The 26,608-nt window shown below is 46.4% G+C and overlaps 1 protein-coding gene across 1 annotated transcript in view; it reads right to left on the reverse strand.

The window, feature by feature from the left end:
* Positions 1-26,608, reverse strand: part of LOC126260743 (LIM/homeobox protein Lhx2-like) — a gene marked incomplete at its 3' end in the record, with an annotated part of 187,697 nt that overhangs the window by 6,033 nt on the left and 155,056 nt on the right. Inside the window, exon 4 of the mRNA XM_049958082.1 lies at positions 14,407-14,651. Within this exon, the coding sequence (XP_049814039.1) occupies positions 14,407-14,651 (245 nt within the window). The remainder of the gene's footprint in view (positions 1-14,406; positions 14,652-26,608) is intronic.

The following is a 26,608-nucleotide window of genomic DNA, read 5'->3' on the forward strand; positions in this document are numbered from 1 at the left end:
TTCTAGGCGCGCAGTCCGGAACCGTGCGACTACTACGATCGCAGGTTCGAATCCTGCCTCGGGCATGGATGTGTGATGTCCTTAGGTTAGTTAGGTTTAAATAGTTCTAAGTTTTAGGCGACTGATGACCACAGCAGTTGAGTCCCATAGTGCTCAGAGCCATTTGAACCATTTGAACCTTCTCCCCAGATATGGAAAATATGGAAAATAATGGTTCAAATGGCTCTGAGCACTTTGGGACTTCTGAGGTCATAAGTCCCCTAGAACTTAGAACTACTTAAACCTAACTAACCTAAGGTCATCACACACATCCACGCCCGAGGCAGGATTCGAACCTGCTACCGTAGCGGTAGCGCGGCTCCAGACTGTAGCGCCTGGAAAATAATGGATTTGTTTCACAGTATCGAAGATACAGAAGTGCTTATAGCTCTTGTGATGTACATTTTAGAGGCCATGTTTGCTAGACTTGTTTGCTTCGATTGATCGTTCTTGTCATATCCCTCAATAATGGCCTTTCTTCCTGGGAGACCCAGTACACGAGGGTTGGAACTTTAACAGTGGCAAATACTTATTTGCAGCTCGTACAAAATAGATACGTGTTTCAAAGTTTTACTGACGTACAAAGTAGTCACCAGCATTGTGAATAACCCGTCACCAGCGATGTGGAAGTCGTAGGATACTCTTAGCAGTGCCGGTTGTGTTGACAGTTCGGGCGGCGCGGTCTATTGCCCAACGAATTTGTAGCAGTTCTGAAACGAATGCCGTGAAGTGTTTCTTCAGTTTAGAAATCGAGTTGAATTTACGTGGGCTTAAGTCAGGGGAATGCAGTAGGTGGTATAGCACTTAGCAGCCCCATCAGTCAAACAAATCAGTAACAGCTTGCACTGTACGTGCTTGAGCATTGTCGTGCAAAATGCTGGTCAGGACCTGCAGAAAGTGTCATCACTTCTGGTTCTGTGCTGTTCATTTTTGGAACACAACCTACGACCAGCTTAGAAACACAAGTGATGACACTTTCTGCAGGACGTGACCATGTTTTTGCAGGACAATGCTTAATGACGTACAGTGCAAGCTGTTACTGATTTGTTTGACTGATGGGGCTGCTAAGTGCTATACCACCTACTGCACTCCCCTGAGTTAAGCTCTCGTAAGTTCAACTCGATTTCTAAAATGGAGGAAACACTTCACGGCATTTGCTTCAGAACTGGTACAAATTCGTCGGGCAATAGACCGCGCCGCTCGAACTGTCAACACAAATGGTACTGTTAAGAGTATCCTACGACTTCCACATCGCTGGCGACGGGTTATATACAATGCTGATGACTACTTCGAAGGTCAGTAAAACTTTAAACACGTATATATTTTGTATGAGCTGAAAATAAATAGTTGCCACTATTAAAGTTGCAAGCCTTGTACATAAACCATCCATGAGGTAGGGTGAGCTGCAGTCTGCGACATTTCACTGAAGACGCAGTAGTACACGGGACAGTGGCATCATTAAGTAGCGTGCCGGCCGCTGTGGCCGAGCAGTTCTAGGAGCTTCAGTCCTGCCTCGGGCATGAATGTGTACGATGTCCTTAGGTTAGTTAGGTTTAAGTAGTTCTAATTCTAGGGGACTGATGACCTCAGATGTTAAGTCCCCTAGTGCTTAGATCCATTTGAAACATTTCAACCATTAAGTGGCTTTCGAAAAGGTACAAGCACTAGAGGGGCAGTTCTGACGTTGCGCTTAGTAATGGAGCATGGCTTGAGAAAAATCAAGACACATTCTGGGATCTGTCGACCTGGAAAAAGCGCCAGAGAATCTACAGCACCGGAAGTTCTTCAAATTTCTCAGAAACAATGGTGTGAGCTATACGAAAGGACGGATAACACACAATATGTAAGAAAGAACAAGGAATAATAAGAATGGAAGACCAAGAACTAAGTGCTCGCATTAAAAATGTTGGAAAACAGGGACGCTGTCCTCCTCCTCTACGCTTCAATCTCCATATCGAAGAAGCATTGAAGGAAATAAAAGAAAGGTTCAGAAGTGAGATTAAATTTCTTGGGGAAACGATATGAATGATAAGATTCGCTGATGACACTGCTATATTCAGTGAAACGAGGAAGAATTAGAGATGATACTGAACGGAATGTACAGTCCACTAAGCAGCGAATATGTGTTTAGAATAAACACAAAAATGACGAAAGCAATGAGTAGTAGCAGAAATGAGATTAATGAGAAACTAAGAATCAAAATTGGAGACCACTAAGTAGAAGAAGTTAAGGAATCCTGCTACCTTTGAAGGAAAATAACACATGACGCAAGCAGGACATAAAAAGACTAGCAGAGGCAAAGACATCATTCCTAGCCGAGACAGTCTACTTATATCAAACATTGGTCTTAATTTGAGGAAGAAATTTCTGATAATGTACGTTTGTATTACAGCATTGTATAGCAGCGGATCACGGACTTTGTGAAAACCGGAAAAGAAGATAATCGAAGTGTTTCAGATGTGGTGCTGTAGAAAGATAATGAAAATCAGGTGAACTAATAAGATAAGAAATGTGAAGGTTCTCCCTGGAATCTGCGAAGAAAGGAACATATTGAGACCACTGAAGGGACTCCATGACAGGAAATGTGTTTAGAGATCAGGGAATAACTTACGTTTCAATAAACGGTGCTGTACACGGTAAAATCTGTTGGGGCAGGCAGAGATTGGAATACATTGAACATATAATTGAGGACGTACGGTGCAAATGCTACTATGAGATGAAGACATTAGCACCGAAGTGTTTGAAGAAAATAGTCCTCGTACAGCGGGCGATCAAAAAGTTTTTGTTCAAAGGCCGTACAGTCCAGAATCGGTATGCCAGTCAGGCCAAATAGCCATGAGCATTGAGACAATACTCCTAGAGACGCGCCAAGGTAAAGGTTTCGTGTCCTGCTGCGTGAAGAAGTCCGTAACTGCCTGCTGCACAGGAATCGTCGACCATTCAAGGTCTTGTTTAAGGGACCAAGGGCACGATAGTCGCATCGTAAACGATGAGGACTACAGAGCGGGAACTCGAGTGTCTCCCACTTCAGTTGGAGTAACTTCTGCTTTACGACATTTCCGATATGAGGACGTGCGTTATCATGAAGCAGCAGCATCGCTTGCCGCATTCCCAACCGGTTGTTTCGCCTTAATAACTTGCCGTAATTTCTCCAACATCGCTCAGTATCGCTCCCCAGTGATGGAACCACCATGCTCTTTGAAAACAATAAGCATGGGGCCCTGGTACTCAAACAACAGGATGAACATCACCTTTGCAGCAGATGCCTCGCTGTCGAACTCCTTTGGGACGAGGGGACGGTGGATGACACCACTGCGTCTTCGACGCTTTCTGTTCCAGTTCCCATTGATGGCTCCAGCTTTCATCGTCTGCAACAATGAGGCTAAGGAACGTGTAGCCTTCAGTATTGAAAGGCGTCAGGTGCTTCTGCCAAACAGCGATCCGATTTGGTTTTTGTTCGGCATCCGACGCCGGGGATATCCACTAGCTGCAGAACTTATGGTGGCCTAAATCCTCCTGGATAATGTGTTGCATGCTACCGAAGCTTATGTCGAGATTCTTTGCTACCTCAGGAATGACTCGCTGGTCTGCCCCAATCACATCATCAACCACCCCCGTGTTGTTGTCCGTAATGGATGAGGCTGGTCTCCCGGATCGACAGCTATCTTTTGTGTCGAGTCGCGACCGGCACACAGCTTGGCGCACCATTCCGCAACGGTGGATTTCGACAGACATACTACCCCATGCTCATTCTCCATTCTCCGACGAATGTCTACTGACGTCTGTCCTTCGGCAGCCAACAAAATAATAACAGTACGTCGCTCCTGTTTGGACGCATTTGGTAATAACGTCGCCACAGTTCCCATTTCCACATTTACTGCACGCACGTCGGAAAGACACGAATGCCACACCCATCTCTTGCCTTTATGTCGGTGCTTACATACCAGCATCGAAGTCGCGCTGGATTGCATATACGCTGCAGCAGTCTGCTCAAACGGAAACTTTGTGATCGCCATTATGGACTGAGATGACAAAGGTCGTGGGGTAGCAATATGCACATGTACAGATGGCGATAGTACCGCATACAAGAGGTATAAAAGGATAGTACATTGGTGGAGCTGTCGATTGTACTCAGGTGATTCATGTGAAAAGATTTCCCTTATGATTATGGCCGCACGAACGGAATTAACAGACTTTGAACGCGGAATGGTAGTTGGAACTAGACTCATGGGACACTCCATTTCGGAAATCGTTAGGGAATTCAATATTCCGATGTATGGTGCCAAGAGTGTGCCGAGAATACCAAGCATTACTTCTCACCACGGGCAACACAGTGGCCGACGGCCTTCACTACTGACAAGGGAACCTCTCCATCGCACCCCCCTCAGATTTAGTTATAAGTTGGCACAGTGGATAGACCTTGATAAACTGAACACAAATCAATTGAGGAAACAGGAAGAAGTTGCGTGGAACTGTGAAAAAATAAGCAAAATATACAAACTGAGTAGTCCATGGGCCACATAGGCAACATCATGGACAATGTGAGCTCAGGAGCGCCGTGGTCTCGTGGTAGCGTGAGCAGCTGCAGAACGAAAGGTCTTTGGTTCAAGTCTTCCCTCCAGTGGGAATTTTACTTTCTTTATTTTTACATCGTTATTATCTGTCCGTTCGTTCATTGACGTCTCTGTTCACTGTAATAAGTTTAGTGTCTGTGTCTTGTGACCGCATCGCAAAACCGTGCGATTAGTAGACGAAAGGACGTGCCTCTCCAATGGGAACCGAAAACATTTGATCGCAAGGTCATAGGTCAACCGATTCCTCCACAGGAAAACACATCTGATATATTCTATACGACACTGGTGACGGCATGTGCGTCACATGACAGGAATATGTTGTCGACGAACCTAACTTGTACACTTGGCGAATGGGTAAAAAGATTCTTCTACCTTGCCCGATTTAGGTTTTCTTGTGGAAGTGATAATCACTCCCAAAAAAGTGATGAAAACACAATAGTTTGTCACATAAACTGAAAATAAAAAAATTAAACTTTTCACTCGATGGAGGATTTGAACCAAGGACTTCTGGTTGGGCAGCTGCTCACGTTACCACGAGACCACGGCGCTCCTGTGTTCTTAGAGTCCTTGATGTCGCCTATCTTCTCATGAACTACTCAGTTTGTATATTTTGCTTATTTTTTCACAGTTCCACACAACTTCTTCCTGTTTTCTCAATTGATCTGTGTTCAGTTTTTCAAGGCCTATCCACTGTGCCAACTTATAACTAAATCTGAGGGGGGTGCGATGGGGAGGTTCCCTTGTGAGAGCAGCGGCTTTTGCGTAGTCTTGTCGGTGCTGGCAGACAAGCAACGCTGCAGGAAATAACCGCAGAAATCAATGTGGGATGTACGACGACCGTATTCGTTAGGGCACTATGTAAAATTTGGTGTCAATGGGCTACAGCAGCAAACAACCGACGCGAGTGCCTCTGCTGACAGCACGGCATCGTCTGCAGCGCCTCTCCTGGGCACTTGACCGTACGGCTTGGTCCCTAGAAAGCCGTAAAACCGTGGCTGGTCAAATGAGTTCCAATTTACATGGACCCAAGTCGTCAAGAAGGCACTGTGCAAGCTGGTGGTGGCTCCATAATGGTGTAGGCTGTGTTTACATGGAACGCACTGGCTCGTCTGGTCCAATCGAACCGATCATTGACACGAAATGATTATGTTCCGTTACCTGAAGACCATTTGCACCCACTCATGGACTTCGTCTTCCCAAACAACGATCTCATGTCACCGGGCCACAGCTGTTCGCGACTGGTTCGAAGAACATTCTGGACAATTCGAGCGAATGGTTTGGCCGCCCGGAATGCCAGACATGAATCGCATCTAACATTTATGGAACATAATTGAGAAGTCAGTTCGTGCAGAAAATCCTGCACTCGGCAACACATTCGCAATTATGAACGACTGTAAAGGCGGCATGACAGTATTTCTGCAGGGGTGCTCCGACGACTTCTGGAGTCCACGCCACGTCCCGCAGAAGAAGGCTGGCGACGATATTCTAAGGTACCCCATGACTTTTCTCACCTCAAAGTATTTCCACATTAGTTTTTTCCCTGGTACGATTTGCAAGTGTGATAGGAAAGGGTTTTACCAGCAGCGATACAACGTCCACTGCGTCTTGCACCGTACACGACTTGCGGAATATGTGTGTTGTTGTAGAGTTAGATGTAGAAGATGGGCAGGTCTCCCTCTTACTATTCTAAATGTTTGGTAGTCTAGGCTTACTACTATGGCTATTCATAAATTGTTAACTATCACCTCAAAGTTATACAGTGTGTTACAAAAAGGTACGGCCAAACTTTCAGGAAACATTCCTCACACACATAGAAAGAAAATATGTTATGTGGACTTGTGTCCGGAAAAGCTTACTTTCAAAGTTAGAGCTCATTTTATTACTCTTCAAATCACATTAATCATGGAATGGAAACACACAGCAATAGAACGTACCAGCGTGACTTCAAACACTTTGTTACAGGAAATGTTCAAAATGTCCTCCGTTAGCGAGGATACATGCATCCACCCTCCGTCGCATGGAATCCCTGATGCGCTGATGCAGCCCTGGAGAATGGCGTATTGTATCATAGCCGTCCACAATACGAGCACGAAGAGTCTCTACATTTGGTACCGGGGTTGCGTAGACAAGAGCTTTCAAATGCCCCCATAAATGAAAGTCAGAGGGTTGAGGTCAGGAGAGCGTGGAGGCCATGGAATTGGTCCGCCTCTACCAATCCATCGGTCACCGAATCTCTTGTTGAGAAGCGTACGAACACTTCGTCTGAAATGTGCAGGAGCTCCATCGCGCATGAACCACATGTTGTGTCGTACTTGTAAAGGCACATGTTCTAGCAGCACAGGTAGAGTATCCCGTATGAAATCATGATAACGTGCTCCATTGAGCGTAGGTGGACGAAACTAAAATGAGCTCTAACATGGAAATTAAGCGTTTCCGGACACATGTCCACATAACATCTTTTCTTTATTTGTGTGTGAGGAATGTTTCCTGAAAGTTTGGCCGTACCTTTTTGTAACACACTGTATAACTAATTTAGTAGTCCGCCTCCAGTAGCTAAGTGGTCAGCACGACAGAATGTCAATCCTATGGGCCCTGGATCGATTCCCGGCTGAGTCGGAGATTTTATCCGCTCAGGGACTGGGTGTTGTGTTGTTCCAATCATCATCATTTCATCCCCAGCGAGGCGCAAGTCGCCGAAGTGGCGTCAGATAGAAAGACTTGCACCCGGTGAACGGTCTACCCGAAGGGAGGCCCTAGTCCCACGACATTCGCATTCACTAATTTCTTGTTTATTTGCAGGAACACATGGTAATCCCTGCGTTATACTACTGCAGCACGTCACCAGAGAATCAATACAAGAGAGCGCAGCCCATTGGAAAGATGTACCAGCGTGCGGTAATTTGTGCATAACAAAGCTGCATGAATCCATCCTGAACTGGTAGAGGTGTACAGCAACTATGCGCCATCATATGTCACAGCGGTAAGGTGGCGCAGTCGTTTCCAGTTTGTGGTCAGACAAGTATGAATGACGAAGACCGAAGTGGCAGACCATCCCTCTGTGAAGAACCAGGAGCCGGCTGAGCCGTACAGGGCCTAGTCTTTGGAGACAGGCGTTCCACAATGTGGTGCTGGTATAAAAAGCGAAAATCAGTCATGGGCCACTGTTCAACAACTGCACGACATTCTGAACATTACAGATCTTGGATTCCGTAATAACTCATAGCCATTTAAAAATCCCGGTGAACCGAAGCAGCAACGATGTTGTTACAACCGTGCAAGATCAATCTATATACCTTATGGAGGCAGAATTATGACCTCGAGACGTATTGTCGTCAAAATAATTCTCTTTAAATTTGTGGTAAGGATTATGGGACAAAACTGGTTAGGTCGCCGGTCCCTAGGCTTACGCACTACTTAATCAAACTTAAACTAACTTATCCTAAGGACAACACAGACACCCATGGCCGAGGGAGGACTCGAACATCGACGGGGGGAGACGTGCGAGCCGTGACAAGACGCCTTAGACCGCACGGCTACCCCGCGAGGCAATGATTCTCTGTTCGCCTCCTCTCCACTTATAGAGGGGATTTAACAACGCCTATTATAGGCTGTAGAAAATACTCGGTAGGTAAATTTTTCATGAGAAACCCATGAACCCATGCTTAGAAATGTCTTGTCTGGACACAAAAATAGGTTTCAATTTCGGATCACTTAGACGGCTGTGTGACTGATTTTCAACATAGACAAGTGATTTATACGTCAGTTAAAGTGACATACTTAAGTGAAACTGTGACAGAGTTTCAACTTAGACAGGTGACTTACATGACAGTTAACCAAACAAAGAAGTGATTGTCCTAATGTTGTTGTGATAGAATGATGGTAAGAATCGTCTTTACAATGGAGGATAAAAAATCCTTGCAGTCGTGGGTTCACAAAGAACAGCAGGGGGGGTGGGGTAAAATACAGGATTGGGACAGCGGGGGGTGGGGGGAGTGGGAGGGGTAGGCATTCTTATAAAGGGGAATAATAATGTCACTCCGGTCACAACAACGAATCAACAACGTTCATATGTGTTAGGAATGCTACATAGAACTACAGAAATCAGTCACGTGATGATGAACTGTATACTACACCCTCTTTCTCCTTAGCGCAAACAGCTCCTTTAATTTCGACAGCGAAAATAATATAGCCTATATGAACGTACTTGTGTACCGTTTAATGTGGAAACTGAAGAGACATGGACGAAGTGAAAGAAAACTTCAGGGTAGGTGAAAAGATAAAGGGCAAGAACAAAACGATTAATGTACAGGAGTCGCAATTGCAGTAACCATTCTTACTTCGGATCATAAAAACAGAAATCTGATACACATAAAAATCGCGGAAGATACAATACGATATGTAGGTTATATTGCTGCATTAAAATGTCATATTTTAAAAGACACAACAATAGACAGCACCAGCAAAGAATATTTAATGGTACCTTCATGTTCTAAGAGATTTCCTCATGATAGAACCGTGGAAGACAGGAATAGTATAAGAACACAAATACGTCATTATAATGCACAGTCGGTTTTGGTTCAAGTAGGTATGCAAAATACAACTGAAGAGAGTGAGCAGTTTTATTATGGTTGATAAATATTAGCTTTGTGCTGTCAAATAGCGCAGACCGTTATAGCTGGGAAAAAAAAGAAAAAGAAAAAATTAACAAATTTCCGCTTAACAAACGGACAAGATGTTATCATACAACTTTCAGTATCATTTTATACTCTACCTTTCAGTAATTCCTCATATTTGTTCGTAAAATAAATGCGTCTGTTCAGATTTCCTATTACCCATGGGTAAAGAGAACTGATTTCATCGTGGCCTCGCAGTGCAGAATACCACTAACACAACCAAAAGATTCACTCCTTTCTAACTCACTATCAGAAGTGTAAGACTCATAAATCAACATCTTTGTACATAACTATGCAGGTAGTGTGGAATTGTAGTAGCAAGCATAGAAAACATCGTACTCTTCACAAATCTAAATTTGTGAAAAATATTAGAGTGAAGTTCACATTTATAAACTACTTTTCCTTCAAACGTTGCACACTACCAACTCTTTAAAGTGAGCCTGTTCTTCTGCAAGAGCCCCGCATAAAGCGAGATAAACGAAAGTAACCACCTAATACATTCACCTCCATAACTACGTTAAGTGATCGATAACCAGCGAACAATATCAGGCACGGCAATAGTGTATATGGTCCCTAGGTAGCGAGGTATCAGGTGTCACAGTGAAAACCAGGCATTGGCCATTGGTGGCACTTGCCGTGTGTAGATACCTCACACTTGCAGCAGACGGAACATCAGTATTGATCGAATGGCAGTGTGAATCTTGCAAGGACTCCCCCATACTCTACTTCAGGCCGTCCATCGTAACTTGGACAATGCCTTCCACTGATTGAAACGTGTCCTTCGCAGGTGAGCAAAAACTCGTAGTGGCTGGGTTAATGCTGCAGTTCTTCGCTCTAGAGGTCCCAAAACATTGAAAGTAAAATTTACGTCCGGGGAGCGAGCTGGCCACAACAGACGCTTTCTGTCATGTTTCAAATTCTCGTGCTCTAGGTCATCGCCAAGTCATCCACTATCATCACTGCTCACATGGGACGCAGATCCACGCAGACCACGAAAACGACGCACACACCACTCCCAGATATCATTCCTGTAGACCTCAGCTGTCACAGTACCTCCGGAGATACAAGCGGTGATGTACACTCCTGGAAATTGAAATAAGAACACCGTGAATTCATTGTCCCAGGAAGGGGAAACTTTATTGACACATTCCTGGGGTCAGATACATCACATGATCACACTGACAGAACCACAGGCACATAGACACAGGCAACAGAGCATGCACAATGTCGGCACTAGTACAGTGTATATCCACCTTTCGCAGCAACGCACGCTGCTATTCTCCCATGGAGACGATCGTAGAGATGCTGGATGTAGTCCTGAGGAACGGCTTGCCATATTTCCACCTGGCGCCTCAGTTGGACCAGCGTTCGTGCTGGACGTGCAGACCGCGTGAGACGACGCTTCATCCAGTCCCAAACATGCTCAATGGGGGACAGATCCGGAGATCTTGCTGGCCAGGGTAGTTGACTTACACCTTCTAGAGCACGTTGGGTGGCACGGGATACATGCGGACGTGCATTGTCCTGTTGGAACAGCAAGTTCCCTTGCCGGTCTAGGAATGGTAGAACGATGGGTTCGATGACGGTTTGGATGTACCGTGCACTATTCAGTGTCCCCTCGACAATCACCAGTGGTGTACGGCCAGTGCAGGACATCGCTCCCCACGCCATGATGCCGGGTGTTGGCCCTGTGTGCCTCGGTCTTATGCAGTCCTGATTGTGGCGTTCACCTGCACGGCGCCAAACACGCATACGACCATCATTGGCACCAAGGCAGAAGCGACTCTCATCGCTGAAGACGACACGTCTCCATTCGTCCCTCCATTCACGCCTGTCGCGACACCACTGGAGACGGGCTGCACGATGTTGGGGCGTGAGCGGAAGACGGCCTAACGGTGTGCGGGACCGTAGCCCAGCTTCATGGAGACGGTTGCGAATGGTCCTCGCCGATACCCCAGGAGCAACAGTGTCCCTAATTTGCTGGGAAGTGGCGGTGCGGTCCCCTACGGCACTGCGTAGGATCCCACGGTCTTGGCGTGCATCCGTGCGTCGCTGCGGTCCGGTCCCAGGTCGAAGGGCACGTGCACCTTCCGCCGACCACTGGCGACAACATCGATGTACTGTGGAGACCTCACGCCCCACGAGTTGAGCAATTCGGCGGTACGTCCACCCGGCCTCCCGCATGCCCACTATACGCCCTCGCTCAAAGTCCGTCAACTGCACATACGGTTCACGTCCACGCTGTCGCGGCATGCTACCAGTGTTAAAGACTGCGATGGAGCTCTGTATGCCACGGCAAACTGGCTGACACTGACGGCGGCGGTGCACAAATGCTGCGCAGCTAGCGCCATTCGACGGCCAACACCGCGGTTCCTGGTGTGCCCGCTGTGCCGTGCGTGTGATCATTCCTTGTACAGCCCTCTCGCAGTGTCCGGAGCAAGTATGGTGGGTCTGACACACCGGTGTCAATGTGTTCTTTTTTCCATTTCCAGGAGTGTATGTGCTGTAATCATCACAGAGATCTAGATAAGATCAGTAGCACCGCTCATTACGTCAATTTCCACAATACTGTCAGCACTGCGTAGTGTCCCTGGGATGCACCTGACAAAATGTAAGCGAGTACAACTTCCCAGTCAAATACGCGACTCATCCATGATCCAATCAGCAATCCATTGTTCACAGACCTTTACACGGCGAGCACCTCATCACATTTGTCGAGCTGAATGGAGCCTCTGAAGAGAGGAGTTCATCTTGCAGGCCGCCAACATTACAGGGCAGGCTGTTGAACCCGACGATACCCACGCTAACATCAGGTCTTTAGGCGGAAATATTGCGTTGGTTGAAAGTTTTATGACATTTGTCGCAAGATTATAATCCTATATTCTTTTTTATGGTTTGACAACTTCCAGTCCACCTAGTGCTACGTTTGGTCGATATCTAATCTGCCAACGATCGGCTCCTAAGGAACGTCGTAGAAAAATGTTTCTGCTGCGCCGTACAGCTTCCAAATTACTCGAACGCAGTATGCCAAATGCACGCAACGCGCAGTCACTATCACTACACCTAAGATATCTTTCCACACTGTTTGTTCGCTGTAAACTAACACTAATTAGTCTCGTTCTGCCTTGACCGATACTCAGTGTTTTTCCGCGTTCATCTCCCACAGTTTAGTTCGCACAGTGTCACTACGTTTTCTCGGAGGTAGCCGACGAATATGAATGAATTAACCATGACCTGTATGCAGGATGGTCAGAAACGGGTTGAAAAGCGTGTAAGGCTGTTACAGAGCAGATTGTGCTGAGAAATGATTGCACCGTTTCCGAGTTAATTAGCTCTGATATTAGCCAATCAGCCATGGCGTGGAAACGTGTTCTTAGTGTGGTTTCCTAAAACCGAACAAGAGACCTATACAAAAAATGGACATAGGACGTTAGTGAGGACAGAACCCGAGCCAAACGCTGAGCAGCCTCATCCGCTATCGTCTACGCCTTGAGAACGACTGACACCAACTGTATCGCATAGGCTCCTTAAACTTGTGCGCATAACGGCCTGATTGGCTAACTCCAATACTACACTACTGGCCATTAACATTGCTACACCAAGAAGATGGCGTGCTACAGAAGCGAAATTTAACCGACAGGAAGAAGATGCTGTGATATGCAAATAATTAGCTTTTCAGAGCATTCACACAAGGTTGGCGCCGGCGGAGACACCTACAACGTGCTGACATGAGGAAAGTTTCCAACCGATTTCTCATACACAAACAGCAGTTGACCGGCGTTGCCTCGTGAAACGTTGTTGTGATGCCTCGTGTAAGGAGGAGAAATGCGTACCGTCACGTTACCGACTTTGTTAAAGGTCGGATTGTAGCCTATCACGATTGAGGTTTATCGTATCGCGACATTACTGCTCGCGTTGGTAGAGATCCGATGACTGTTAGCAGAATATGGACTCGGTGAGTTCAGAAGAGTAATACGGAACGCCGTGCTGGATTCCAACGGCCTCGTATCACTGGCAGTCGAGATGACAGGCATCTTATCCGCATGGCTGTAGCGGATCGTGCAGCCACATCTCGATCCCTGAGTCAACAGATGGGGACGTTTCCAACACAACAACCATCTGCATGAACAATTCGACGACGTTTGCAGCAGCATGGACTATCAGCTCGGAGACCATGGCTGCGGTTACCCTTGACGCTGCATCACAGACAGGAGCTCCTGCGATGGTGTACTCAACGACGAACCTGAGTGCACAAATGGCAAAACGTTATTTTTTCGGATGAATCCAGGTTCTGTTTACAGCACCGTGATGGTCGCATCGGTGTTTGGCGACATCGCGGTGAACGCACATTGGAAGCGTGTATTCGTCGTCGCCATACTGGCGTATCACCCGGCGTGATGGTATGGGGTGCCATTGGTTACACGTCTCGGTCACCTCTTGTTCGCATTGACGGCACTTTGAACAGTGGACGTTACATTTCAGATGTGTTACGACCGGTGGCTCTACCCTTCATTCGATCCCTGCGAAACCCTACATTTCAGCAGGGTAATGCACGACCGCATGTTGCAGATCCTGTACGGGCCTTTCTGGATACAGAAAATGTTCGACTGCAGCCCTGGCCAGCACATTCTCCAGATCTCTCACCAATTGAAGACGTCTGTTCAATGGTGGCTGAGTAACTGGCTCGTCACAATACGCCAGTCACTACTCTTGATGAACTGTGGTATCGTGTTGAAGCTGCATGGGCAGCTGTACCTGTACACGCCATCCAAGCTCTGTTTGACTCAATGCCCAGGCGTATCAAGGCCGTTATTCTGGGTACTGATTTCTCAGGATCTATGCACCCAAATTGTGTGAAAATGTAATCACATGTCAGTTCTAGTATAATATATTTGTCCAATGAATACCCGTTTATGACCTGCATTTCTTCTTGGTGTAGCAATTTCAATGGCCAGTTGTGTAATTAGCTCGGAAGCGGCACAACGTGTCGAATTTTTTCTTAACAGTTTGTTCTCAGGACAACCTAGCGTGTAACATCCTTACAAGGTTTTCAGATTGTTTCTAACCTGCCTCTGTATCAACAGGGATATAAGTAAAAATGACTTCTTTTAATTTCGTACCTGGAGGACTCGCTTCGACAGCCCCGTCTTCTGCGCGAGCTGCTTAAGATCTTTGGCGTCCGGGTTCTGGTTGATGGCGAAGTAGGACTTCATGGTGCGCAGCTGGTGGTGCTTGAACGAGGTGCGCATGCGCTTGGTGCGCTGCTGCTGCTGCTGTTGGCCGGCCGGGTTCCCCGGTGACGTCACCGACGAGTCGTACCCCAGGGACTCCATGGACGAGGACAGCTCCGAGGGGTGCAGCATCTCTGCAACACAGCACCAGCGCGGCCTGTAGCGCGTCCCAAGTGTCACGTTGGGGCGGCGTGCATGCCTATCTGGTGCGAGAGCGCCGCCATCAGCGAGGGATGCGGGGGAGCACTCCAGCATTCATCAGGGAAAGAGGAAGAGTGGTACAGTGAGCAGTGTGGCTCTGCTAAGATTGCTTCTGAAGACCGAAATATTTTATGTTACTTTCATCGATGTCTTTCAAATATAGAAATTCTTCCAATCCATATGTAGCATACAGCAAACCAGGTCTTAACAGCATTGGTTAAAAACAGTCTTGGTTGCAATTTTATTTTTTTATTTTTTTCAACTACGAGTTTCGCCTTGCTTAGGAATCTTCAGGTTGATCTTAATTTGATATTTCTTACTCGCTCCTGTGAACGGGAACGCGTTATGCAGATCTTGGAGTCACTCGCGTCCTTCTAGAAAAGTTTTCACTGAGTTTAACGAAGGCTATGTTGGCCTGATGTATTCGACGATGCCCTTTGGCTCAACTGTCTAAAGGATCGTTTTATGAAATACCAAATTAAGGTCAACCTGAAGATACCTAAATAAGGCGAAACGCGTAGATGAAAAAAATTAAAAAAACCAAGACTGTTTTTAACCAATACTCTTTCAAATATTAAGATGTTTGAAAATTGCTGGCAGACAAAAACAATATGTGGACCCAGGACTCCAACTTGGGACCATCCCCTTTTGCAAACAAGTGTTCTCCCAATTATGATGATGATGATGTTTCGGATTGTGGGGCGCCCAACTGCGCGGTTATCAGAGCCCGTACAAGTTCACAAACTTTACGCAGTCCAATCTCGCCCTTTTATGAATGATGAAACGATGAGGACAATACAAACACCCAGTCATCTCGAGGCAGGTGAAAATCCGTGACCCCGCCGGGAATGGAACCCGGGACCCCGTGCTCGGGAAGCGAGAACGCGACCGCGAGACCACGAGCTAAGGACTGTTCTCCCGACTGAGCTATCCAAGGACGACTTAGGACCCACTCCAAAAGCTTTACTTCCGCCAGTACTTCATCTTCTACCTTCCAAACCTCCTACGTACCTTGCGGAACCAGCACTCCTAGAAGAAAGGATACTACGGAGACACGGTTTGATTACAGCCTAGGTGACTGTTTCAAGAATGAATTTTCACTTTGCAGTGGAGTGTGTCCAAGTTGAAACTTTCTGGCAGATTAATACTGAGTAGCGGCGCATGAATCGAACCTGGGACCTTCGCCTTTCGTAAGCAAGTGCCCTACCGACTGAACTACCCAATTACGACATACTAACCACCCTCGCAAATTCACTACCGCCAGTACCTCTCTCCTACCTTTCCAAGAGCACTTGCCTGCGAGGAACAAAGGTCTCAGTTTCGAGTCTCGGTACGGCACAATCAGTTTGCCAAGAAGTTTACAAGCAGCATACACTCTGCTACGGAGTGTTGACTGTACTATAGTCCCGTACTAAGTGGTGACGTTAGGGACCAACGCGGGTTTAATACAGCGTGCTTCCGTAAGAGCGTGCAAAACTGTAGCGAGGCATAGAGGATGCTCCACTAAACAGTTTGAGGTGGGGAGCCTGGGGTTGGAGAAGCCAGCTTAAGGAGATAACAGGAATAAAATCACATTAGTGTGTACTTTTTTATTTACTCTAGTTACAGTTAAGTGCAAATACCATCAGTGACACAATGAACGTACCATTTGTACCGAATCTTACAAAATGTGCTGAAACTGACGACCATTGACCTCAATGCAATGCAAGAATGACATCGTCGAACAAGATTCTGACGCAGCCTCACAAATATTCCTGGTGTGTTTCGAATCACACTACACGCAGCTGCAATTCTGGCAAATAACTCAATTTCCGTATCCACTGAGCTCTCATACACAAGTGACTTTGGGTATCCCCAAATGAAATAATAAAGCGGGTTCTGGCCAGGTGACCTCGCACGCCATGGAATAGGACATCCTCCTCCAATCCAGCGACCAGGAAATGCAGCATTGAGATGGTTGCGGACATCCACACTGAAGTGAGGCGGTGCTCCATCATCTTGTATCCACGTCCTCTGAAGAACAGCCAAGGGTACGTCCTCCAACAACTCAGGCAGAACTCTTTGAACGAACCATAGTAATCAGCCTCCTCCTGTTCAAACAAATTTCGGGCTTGCAGCCGGTCGTCGTTCAATACTTCGCACGATATTTCAACTGGGCACCTGCCAGTCATCTTCAGGTGAGCCGTCGCAGACTGGCGATAAAGTTCTCCGCTCCGCAATATATAGCGTACTGTAACTACACTCCTGGAAATTGAAATAAGAACACCGTGAATTCATTGTCCCAGGAAGGGGAAACTTTATTGACACATTCCTGGGGTCAGATACATCACATGATCACACTGACAGAACCACAGGCACATAGACACAGGCAACAGAGCATGCACAATGTCGGCACTAGTACAGTGTATATCCACCTTTCGCAGCAATGCAGGCTGCTATTCTCCCATGGAGACGATCGTAGAGATGCTGGATGTAGTCCTGTGGAACGGCTTGCCATGCCATTTCCACCTGGCGCCTCAGTTGGACCAGCGTTCGTGCTGGACGTGCAGACCGCGTGAGACGACGCTTCATCCAGTCCCAAACATGCTCAATGGGGGACAGATCCGGAGATCTTGCTGGCCAGGGTAGTTGACTTACACCTTCTAGAGCACGTTGGGTGGCACGGGATACATGCGGACGTGCATTGTCCTGTTGAAACAGCAAGTTCCCTTGCCGGTCTAGGAATGGTAGAACGATGGGTTCGATGACGGTTTGGATGTACCGTGCACTATTCAGTGTCCCCTCGACGATCACCAGTGGTGTACGGCCAGTGTAGGAGATCGCTCCCCACACCGTGATGCCGGTTGTTGGCCCTGTGTGCCTCGGTCGTATGCAGTCCTGATTGTGGCGCTCACCTGCACGGCGCCAAACACGCATACGACCATCATTGGCACCAAGGCAGAAGCGACTCTCATCGCTGAAGACGACACGTCTCCATTCGTCCCTCCATTCACGCCTGTCGCGACACCACTGGAGGCGGGCTGCACGATGTTGGGGCGTGAGCGGAAGACGGCCTAACGGTGTGCGGGACCGTAGCGCAGCTTCATGGAGACGGTTGCGAATGGTCCTCGCCGATACCCCAGGAGCAACAGTGTCCCTAATTTCCTGGGAAGTGGCGGTGCGGTCCCCTACGGCACTGCGTAGGATCCTACGGTCTTGGCGTGCATCCGTGCGTCGCTGCGGTCCGGTCCCAGGTCGACGGGCACGTGCACCTTCCGCCGACCACTGGCGACAACATCGATGTACTGTGGAGACCTCACGCCCCACGTGTTGAGCAATTCGGCGGTACGTCCACCCGGCCTCCCGCATGCCCACTATACGCCCTCGCTCAAAGTCCGTCAACTGCACATACGGTTCACGTCCACGCTGTCGCGGCATGCTACCAGTGTTAAAGACTGCGATGGAGCTCCGTATGCCACGGCAAACTGGCTGACACTGACGGCGGCGGTGCACAAATGCTGCGCAACTAGCGCCATTCGACGGCCAACACCGCGGTTCCTGGTGTGTCCGCTGTGCCGTGCGTGTGATCATTGCTTGTACAGCCCTCTCGCAGTGTCCGGAGCAAGTATGGTGGGTCTGACACACCGGTGTCAATGTGTTCTTTTTTCCATTTCCAGGAGTGTATTCTGCGCATGCGTCGAAAACTTGATAGTTGAACCAACACTGCCCGCCGGCAGCGCCCTCGCTGGTGGAATAGCGGAACTCAGTCGCCCTCTGCGTTGCTGTTTGCCACGGCCGTCGACGCACTCTGTCGTCTTCGATTTGAGCAAATCGTGGAGATGATGGGATTCCATGCACTGTCCAGCTGGTAGCCGCTGTCACGGTTTAACAGATTTTCCGCCAGTCGTATCTCTACGGATTCTTTAATAATGGAGTCCCAGAAAGACGTTGCTGTAAACAAAATCATTGTTTTCTCATACTCCATTGAATGTCCAGTAGAAATACAATATTCAGCAATAGCGGACTTGCTTGGCTGCAAAAGGCGGGTGTAACGTTGATGTTCAGTGCAGCGTTCTTTCACGGTGCGTGTGGTTTGACCTATGTAAGCCATACCACATTGGCACGGTAACTTGTAAATTCCGGCCTTTCGTAGTAACAGATTGTCCTTAACTGATCCCACAAGGTCCGCAATCTTCGATGGTGGGCGGAAAACCACTTTTACCTGAAATTTTCGGAGGATTCTTGCTATTTTAAACGAAGTGTTGCCAACGAAAGGAAGAAAAGCTAAAGATTGTTCCGGCATGTTCTCCTCTGTATTAACTTCCTGCTTCTTAGTTTTAACTGTTAGTGCCCTGTTAATCTGCCGGATGGAATACCCATTTTCGCTTAATACTGTCTTTAGATGGGCGAGTTCTTGAGATAAGCTATCTAGATCTGAGACAGTATGAGCTCTATGAAAAAGCGTTTTAAGCAAACTCATGGTTTGCGATGGGTGATGGCAACTCTATGCTTGCAGGTACAAATCAGTATGAGTGGGTTTCCGGTAAACTGAATGCCCTAGAGAACCATCATTCTTCCTTCGAACCAGGACATCCAAGAAAGGCAAACAACCATCTTTCTTTATTTCCATGGTGAACAGGATGTTGCTATGAATGGAGTTGAGGTGATGTAGAAACTCCATTAATTTATCTTCTCCATGAGGCCACACTATGAAAGTGTCATCCACATACCGCCAAAAAACTGTTGGCTTCAGGGCAGCTGATTCAAGCGCTCTCTCTTCAAAGTCCTCCATAAAAAGGTTGGCGACCAAAGGAGAGAGGGGGCTACCCATGGCGACACCGTCAGTCTGTTCAAAATATTCTTGATTAAACATCCTTGCCTCCTTGCAGGAAATTAAGAACATACATTTAAATAAACAGCTCAGTACGTGTAAACTTGTATCGACGTTATTGTAAATAAGCTGGAAAACAGTAATGCTAGACCAAGCGGTAGGCACGTTTGCTTCCATATGTCCTTAAGCTGACTTCTCCGACCTCACGTTCAAAATGGTTCAAATGGCTCTGAGCACTATGGGACTTAACATCTGAGGTCATCAGTCCCTAGAACTTAGAACTACTTAAACCTAAGCTAAGGACGTCACACACATCCATGCCCGAGCCAGGATTCGAAACTGCGACCGAAGCGGTCGCGCGGTTCCAGACTCAAGCTCCTACAACCACTCGGTCACTGCGGCCGGCTCTCCGACCTCAGATTCCATACCTCAAATTGTTCAGTGGAGCATTCTCGATGTCCTGTTACATTTTTGCACATTTTTAGGGAAACACCCTGTTTACTGGACGGGCAATATAACGCATCACTGGCTGTGAGGTACCCCTAAAACGTACTCCAGAAAACACACCACCGTGTTTTACAGCTACACGAGACAAAGAGAGTTGAAGGTGTCTACGTTCTTTATTATTCCGTTTCTGGAAAGGAGAATTACCGTCTACGAAAGATTAGCGGTAATGCTAAAGTCCGCATTATTCTTGAGCACTTGCCAAAACTAATTGGATGTGGAGGTTAGGGGAGGAGGCGGAATGAGGCGGAGCGGAGAATACATACAAGCTCGCGGAATTTTGAAACATATTTACTGGAAGACAAAGCGAATACATTGATGAACTAGAATTGCCAAATGCGACAGCTTAATAGTAAATTTGTAAAGATAACAGAAGTATTAAAATGTTATGTTTTATGACAAATTGTATAGTAGTACTTGTACACCATCCAGAAAAGATGATATTGAGATAAGGCTCAATTTATAATTACGGCTAAAATCAGTTACAAAGCTGAGAACTGGGCGAAGTCGCGTATTCACAGTACAGGTAGCGTGATATGTTAACAATCTGATTAAACTATATGTGCTGTTGTGCTATTGTTTCTCAAAACGTCGTATGACTAAAACAATGTTCTCCGTTATTAACCAAGGCAGAAAAAAGTTCTGCGTAAACACAATTTACGTTCCTCCTGTGTCCGTATGGCATTACTAGGTTTCGGTTAAATGAAGTCAAAATTTATTTGAACTGCGCTCGAAACAGTCCTGAAAATGTATAAAGTAAATAAATAAATATCGTGTGACACATTGAAAACGGAAACGAAATAAAGATGGACGCTCTCTAGGGCAGCTTTTCAATGAGCTGCAAATAAGTTAATTCTTAAAACCATGACTACATCTATTACACATGCTACACATTTCGTATGTAATACAAAACTGAAATCACTCTGTTTAAAAAGTGTCTCCAAAATAAAAAAACCCGTATGTAAAACGTAATAAACAGGCTCGAAAATAAATGCTACTGACCCAAGTTCACTTTTTCTGTAATTTGAAATTGGTCGCTTGCTGTGACAGATTGAAAACGTCGAAACAGTTGTTCTTCGTTCTGATTCTCTTTAGGGGGTAAGGGAGCTAAAATATTACGTGGAAGTGTAGCTAACGTCACACTAACGTGTCGATAGTAGTCTTGTGTCCGAGTACACAGGCTTGGTCCGTCTGCCACCGGTCGCTATGGCTACCTGCTGTCCTCTACCCTCTACTTCATTTTCCTTATTGTAATAATTACGTATTCCACTTGAATCTATGACTCCATAAATGCTGTCAGTTCGGTGAAAACATTAACAGGCATTTTCAATCCTCTGTGAAACTGTGGAACGGAACATTTGTTTCATTTACAGACTAATCCTGTAGTTGAAACAGTGATACTGTCGTCCGTAGGTTTATTTGAACCTGATGACTCTCTTGGTGATGTTGGCACTGGTGCATACAATTAATGTATCTGAGTGTAACAACGTAATTAACAGAATGAATTTGTTTCTGCACTTTGTCTTTATCTTGTAACAGAAGAGTTATATCCTTCTTCTTTCTGCGTCATCTTTCATAAAATAGTGTCAACCAGCTCGGACGTCAACTGTGTCCGAGTGCCAGATATCAAGGACTAATAACAACAATTGTGGACCAGCTCGTCTCAGCAGAGGAAACAACGGTTCTATGGCATCCTCTCCCACAGAATCAGTGCATGCATGCAGGTCAAAGGGAGTTCAACGTCATTGTAATAAGTATATTCCTACCGCCAAGTTCTTTGTAAATTTGAATCGATTTTGTAATCAGCAAAATAGCGCTACACATCGTCTCAATCTGTAAAGTTTTATTTCGTTTTTTCCTTCCATTTTGTTTGGTTCACTTGTTTTAGTTGGACACTGTATATTATTTAAAAAGCATTAGCCCGAAAATTTGAGAAGCTCTAGGGTCATGCAAATGATAGATATAAGAGCAATAAACGGTAACAACTGTGATGACGTCACTATGCTGGTGTAAGCTGTCGCCAGAGCACCGATCAGCAAAGAGGTCGCGAGAAGATCGATAATAGGTACTGAATCAAGTGTGCCTATCAGGAGAGAGGCCAAAGACAGACTCGCAAGCAACGCGCCGACATCGCCCTTTCGACCGCCAGTATTTAGATCGCCGCTGCAGAGCGGAGGGCCCGGTCAGTCACAAAGAAGCCAGCCCAGTCAGTCACAGCCAGTCAGTCGCAAAGTCGCAGTCAGAGTCATAGTCTCTGACTCAGAGTCAGTAAGTACCTAGTGACCAGAGTAATGTGCATAGCGGGACTTGTACTTCACCAGCAGTAAGGTCAGCGTGAACTGTTTTGGAAGAACTTGTTTCACAGCAACTTGCTTAAGATGTGTAGCTTTCTGCTCTGATAAGTAAAGAACCCTGTTAACACATGTACGCAGTTGTGTTGTAGAAGAGGATACCGCCCCCCAGTCAACATTCTGTCCTTTGCTTCCCATGCTACAGGACGCTACAGTGGCAACGACGACACAAAAGCCACAATGTATGGATATAACATGAAACTGGTCACCATTAACAATAGTCACTAAGGACATACGGCAAGCAGTTGAGCATTTTGATCGTTGTTATTGCGGTGTTCAGTCCGAAGATTTGCCCGAGGCAGGTTTCCACGCAACTCTATCCTGTGCAAGCCTCTTCACCTCTTAGCCGGCAGCTGTGGCCAAGCGGTTCTAGGTGCTACAGTCTGGAACCGCGCGACCGCTACGGTCGCAGGTTCGAATCCTGCCTCGGGCATGGGTGTGTGTGATGTCCTTAGGTTAGTTAGGTTTAAGTAGTTCTAAGTTCTAGGCGACTGATGACCTTAGTAGTTAAGTCCCATAGTGCTCAGGGCCATTTGAACCATTTTTTTTATTTTTTTGATTGTCTTCGTGCTTGCCAAACACTACCTTATCCAGCAAGGTCGCCGGACCTCTCCCCAAATGAGAACGTTTAGAACATTATGTGTAGGCCCCTCCTACGAGCTCGGGATTTTGACGATCTAACGTGCCACTTGGACAGAATACAGCACGCTATCCGTCACGAGGACATCACACAACTCAGTCAATCAGTGCCAAACCGAATAATGGCTTGCACAAAGGCCAGGGGAGGATCATTTCGTTACCTGCTCAATTTGTGAAGCACCATCTCTTGAATAAATCAGATAACTCCTCCGTGCGCCGTCGTTTTTTCTCCCCTTAGAGTCTACAATCTTACTTTAAAAGTTTAACGGAATATGTCAAGTTTTAAAATTATAAACTGTGTATATGTCTTCAGTCAGAAGAACTCACGGCGCGCAAATTACCCACACAGTATTCCTCGAGTATTTAAGAATGAGAGCACTTTGTGACTTCCAACAACCTTACACAAAATTTCAAACTGTTTTCGAATCTTTTTCTCGCTCACATTCCCCTCAAAAAATAAAACGAAAACAGTTTGTGGCTTACTACATTCTCGCAGTTCAGGCATGATACTTTAGCCTATTACTTCTGTTATGACCAGACGAAACTGCCATCTTTCAGCCATAACTGTGGCTTCTTTGGTTGGCCAGTGAGATGATACATAGGAGCTGTAACTCATCAAATATTAGTTCATTTTATTACATTAACGAATAAAAAATTTTCTAGTCTCTCCTTGTCTGAACTGTTGATCGTCCACTTTCCACTTTCGGGCATGGCTACACTCCAGAAAATACCTTCAGAAAATACTTCCTAAAACTTAAGATTTATATTCCATGTTGGCAAATATCTCTTTTCCAGAAAAACTTTTCTTGCTGTAGCGAATCAGCATTTCTTGCACTCTATGTAACAAAATTCCATTTCATCTGTAAACTTCAAAGTTTTAATATCTTCTTCAGTATTAATTCACTTTCGAAATTTCTCCTTGGGTTCTTTACTGTTTGGTAAAGGTACAGCTTGAGTAATATTGAGGACAGGCTACAACCCTGTATCACTTCCTTCTCAAGCACTGCTTGTCTTTCCTGTCCTTCTACTGTTGCTACCACGATCTGGTTTTCGGACAAGTTGTACATATTCTAGATTCTCTGATAGCTGTAGATAACTTGTCGGTACCTGTATTTTACCCCTGCTATCTTCAGTATTCCGAAGAGTGCATTCCAGTCAACGTCGTTAGAAGCTACACTATTGCAACGTGAAGAATCCCTAACATGCAGTACATTGTCATGTATCCTCTGCCACACACTTCGCAGTGGTTTGCAGACTATGAGTCTAGACGTACTCGAGGCCGTTTAAGCGCGCTGTCCGGCAGTGTGTTTTTTTACGCACGGGCCACCTGCAGCGCTCGGGCATCCTTTTGCGGAGGGCAATAAAATCGCGCCAGTGAAGCCGACTGGCGCCAGTCGCTATCAAGCCGTGCGAGCCGTCCGGAGATAAGCCCGCGGGCTAAATGAGCGCCGGCAGCGTAATTGCTGTGCAAATTGCCCGTGGCTGTGTGCGCGCGCGGCCCGGACCAGCCTGGCTGGCCGCGAGCTTGCCGAGCGGCGCGATACGGGAGGGGGAGGGGGGAAGGAGGGGGAGGAGGAGGAGGTGGAGGCCGTGCCGGACAAACAGGTTCCGCGGGTGGGGGCGGGGCGGGGGCGGCGCTCCGCCATGCTGCCGCCGCTGGTCCAATCAATGCGCCAGTCATCCGTCAGTGTCGCGCAAACTGCAAAAAGCGCAGCATCAGCAGCTGCCCCCGCCGGAACCCCGCGTTCCCTCCACTGCCAGACCAGCGCCCAAATTCCTCTCCGTTGTCGCATATCTACGTGTGTCCGACGTCCATTCGATGAAATTTCCATTGAGCAAAATCTGATTTCGATGTTTTCTACATCTACATTTATATTCCGCAAGCCACCCAACGGTGTGTGGCGGAGGGCACTTTACGTGCCACTGTCATTACCTTTCCTGTTCCAGTCGCGTATGGTTCGCGGGAAGAACGACTGCCGGAAAGCCTCCGTGCGCGCTCGAATCTCTCTAATTTTACATTCGTGATCTCCTCGGGAGGTTTAAGTAGGGGGAAGCAATATAATCGATACCTCATCCAGAAACGCACAATCTCGAAACCTGGACAGCAAGCTCCACCGCGATACAGAGCGCCTCTCTTGAAGAGTCTGCCTTTTGAGTTTGCTAAATATCCTCGTAACGCTATCACCCTTACCAATTAACCCTGTGACGAAACGCACCGCTCTTCTTTGGATCTTCTCTATCTCCTCTGTCAACCCGACCTGGTACGGATCCCACACTGATGAGCAATACTTAAGTATTGGTCGAACGAGTGTTTTGTAAGCCACCTCCTTTGTTGATGGACTACATTTTCTAAGGACTCTCCCAATGAATCTCAACCTGGCACCCGCCTTACCAAGAATTAAAATTATATGATAATTCCACTTCATATCGTTCCGTACGCATACTCCCAGATATTTTACAGAAGTAATTGCTTAGAACAAAGATTAAGGAAAGGCAAACCTACGTTTCTAACATTTGTAGACTTAGAGAAAGCTTTTGACAATGTTGACTGGAATACTCTCTTTCAAATTCTGAAGGTGGCAGGGTTAAAATACAGGGTGCGAAAGGCTATTTACAATTTGTACAGAAATCAGATGGCAGTTATAAGAGTCGAGGGACATGAAACGGAAGCAGTGATTGGGAAGGGAGTGAGACAGGGTTGTAGTCTCTCCCCGATGTTATTCAATCTGTATATTGAGCAAGCAGTAAAGGAAACAAAAGAAAAGTTCGGAGTAGGTATTAAAATCCATGGAGAAGAAATAAAAACTTTGAGGTTCGCTGATGACATTGTAATTCTGTCAGAGACAGCAAAGGACTTGGAAGAGCAGTTGAACGGAGTGGACAGTGTCTTGAAAGGAGGGTATAAGGTGAACATCAACAAAAGCAAAATGAGGATAATGGAATGTAGTCGAATTAGGTTGGGTGATGCTGAGGGAATTAGATTAGGAAATGAGACCCTTAAAGTAGTAAAGGAGTTTTGCTATTTGGGGAGCCAAATAACTGATGATGCTCGAAGTAGAGAGCATGAATTTGTTAACATCGAGTATAGATTTAAGTGTCAGGAAGTCGTTTCTGAAAGCATTTCTATGGAGTGTAGCCTTGTATGGAAGTCAAACACGGAAGATAAATAATTTGGACAAGAGGAGAATAGAAATGTGGCGCTACAGAAGAATGCTGAAGATTAGATGGGTAGATGACATAACTAATGAGGAGGTATTGAATAGGATTGGGGAGAAGAGAAGTTTGTGGCAAAGATGGGATCGGTCGGTAGGACATATTCTGAGGCAGCAAGGGATCACTAATTTAGTACTGGAGGGCAGCGTGGAGGGTAAAAATCGTAGAGGGAGACCAAGAGATGAATACACTAAGCAGATTCAGAAGGATGTAGGTTGTAGTAAGTACTGGGAGATGAAGAAGCCTGCACAGGATAGAGCAGCATGGAGAGCTGCATCAAACCAGTCTCAGGACTGAAACCACAACAACAACAACAACTGATACCAGTATTTCTTCCGCTGTCATATAATCATACAATAAAGGATCCTTCTTT

The sequence above is a fragment of the Schistocerca nitens genome, chromosome 5 (genome assembly GCF_023898315.1).
Source record: "Schistocerca nitens isolate TAMUIC-IGC-003100 chromosome 5, iqSchNite1.1, whole genome shotgun sequence".
Lineage (NCBI taxonomy): Eukaryota > Metazoa > Arthropoda > Insecta > Orthoptera > Acrididae > Schistocerca > Schistocerca nitens.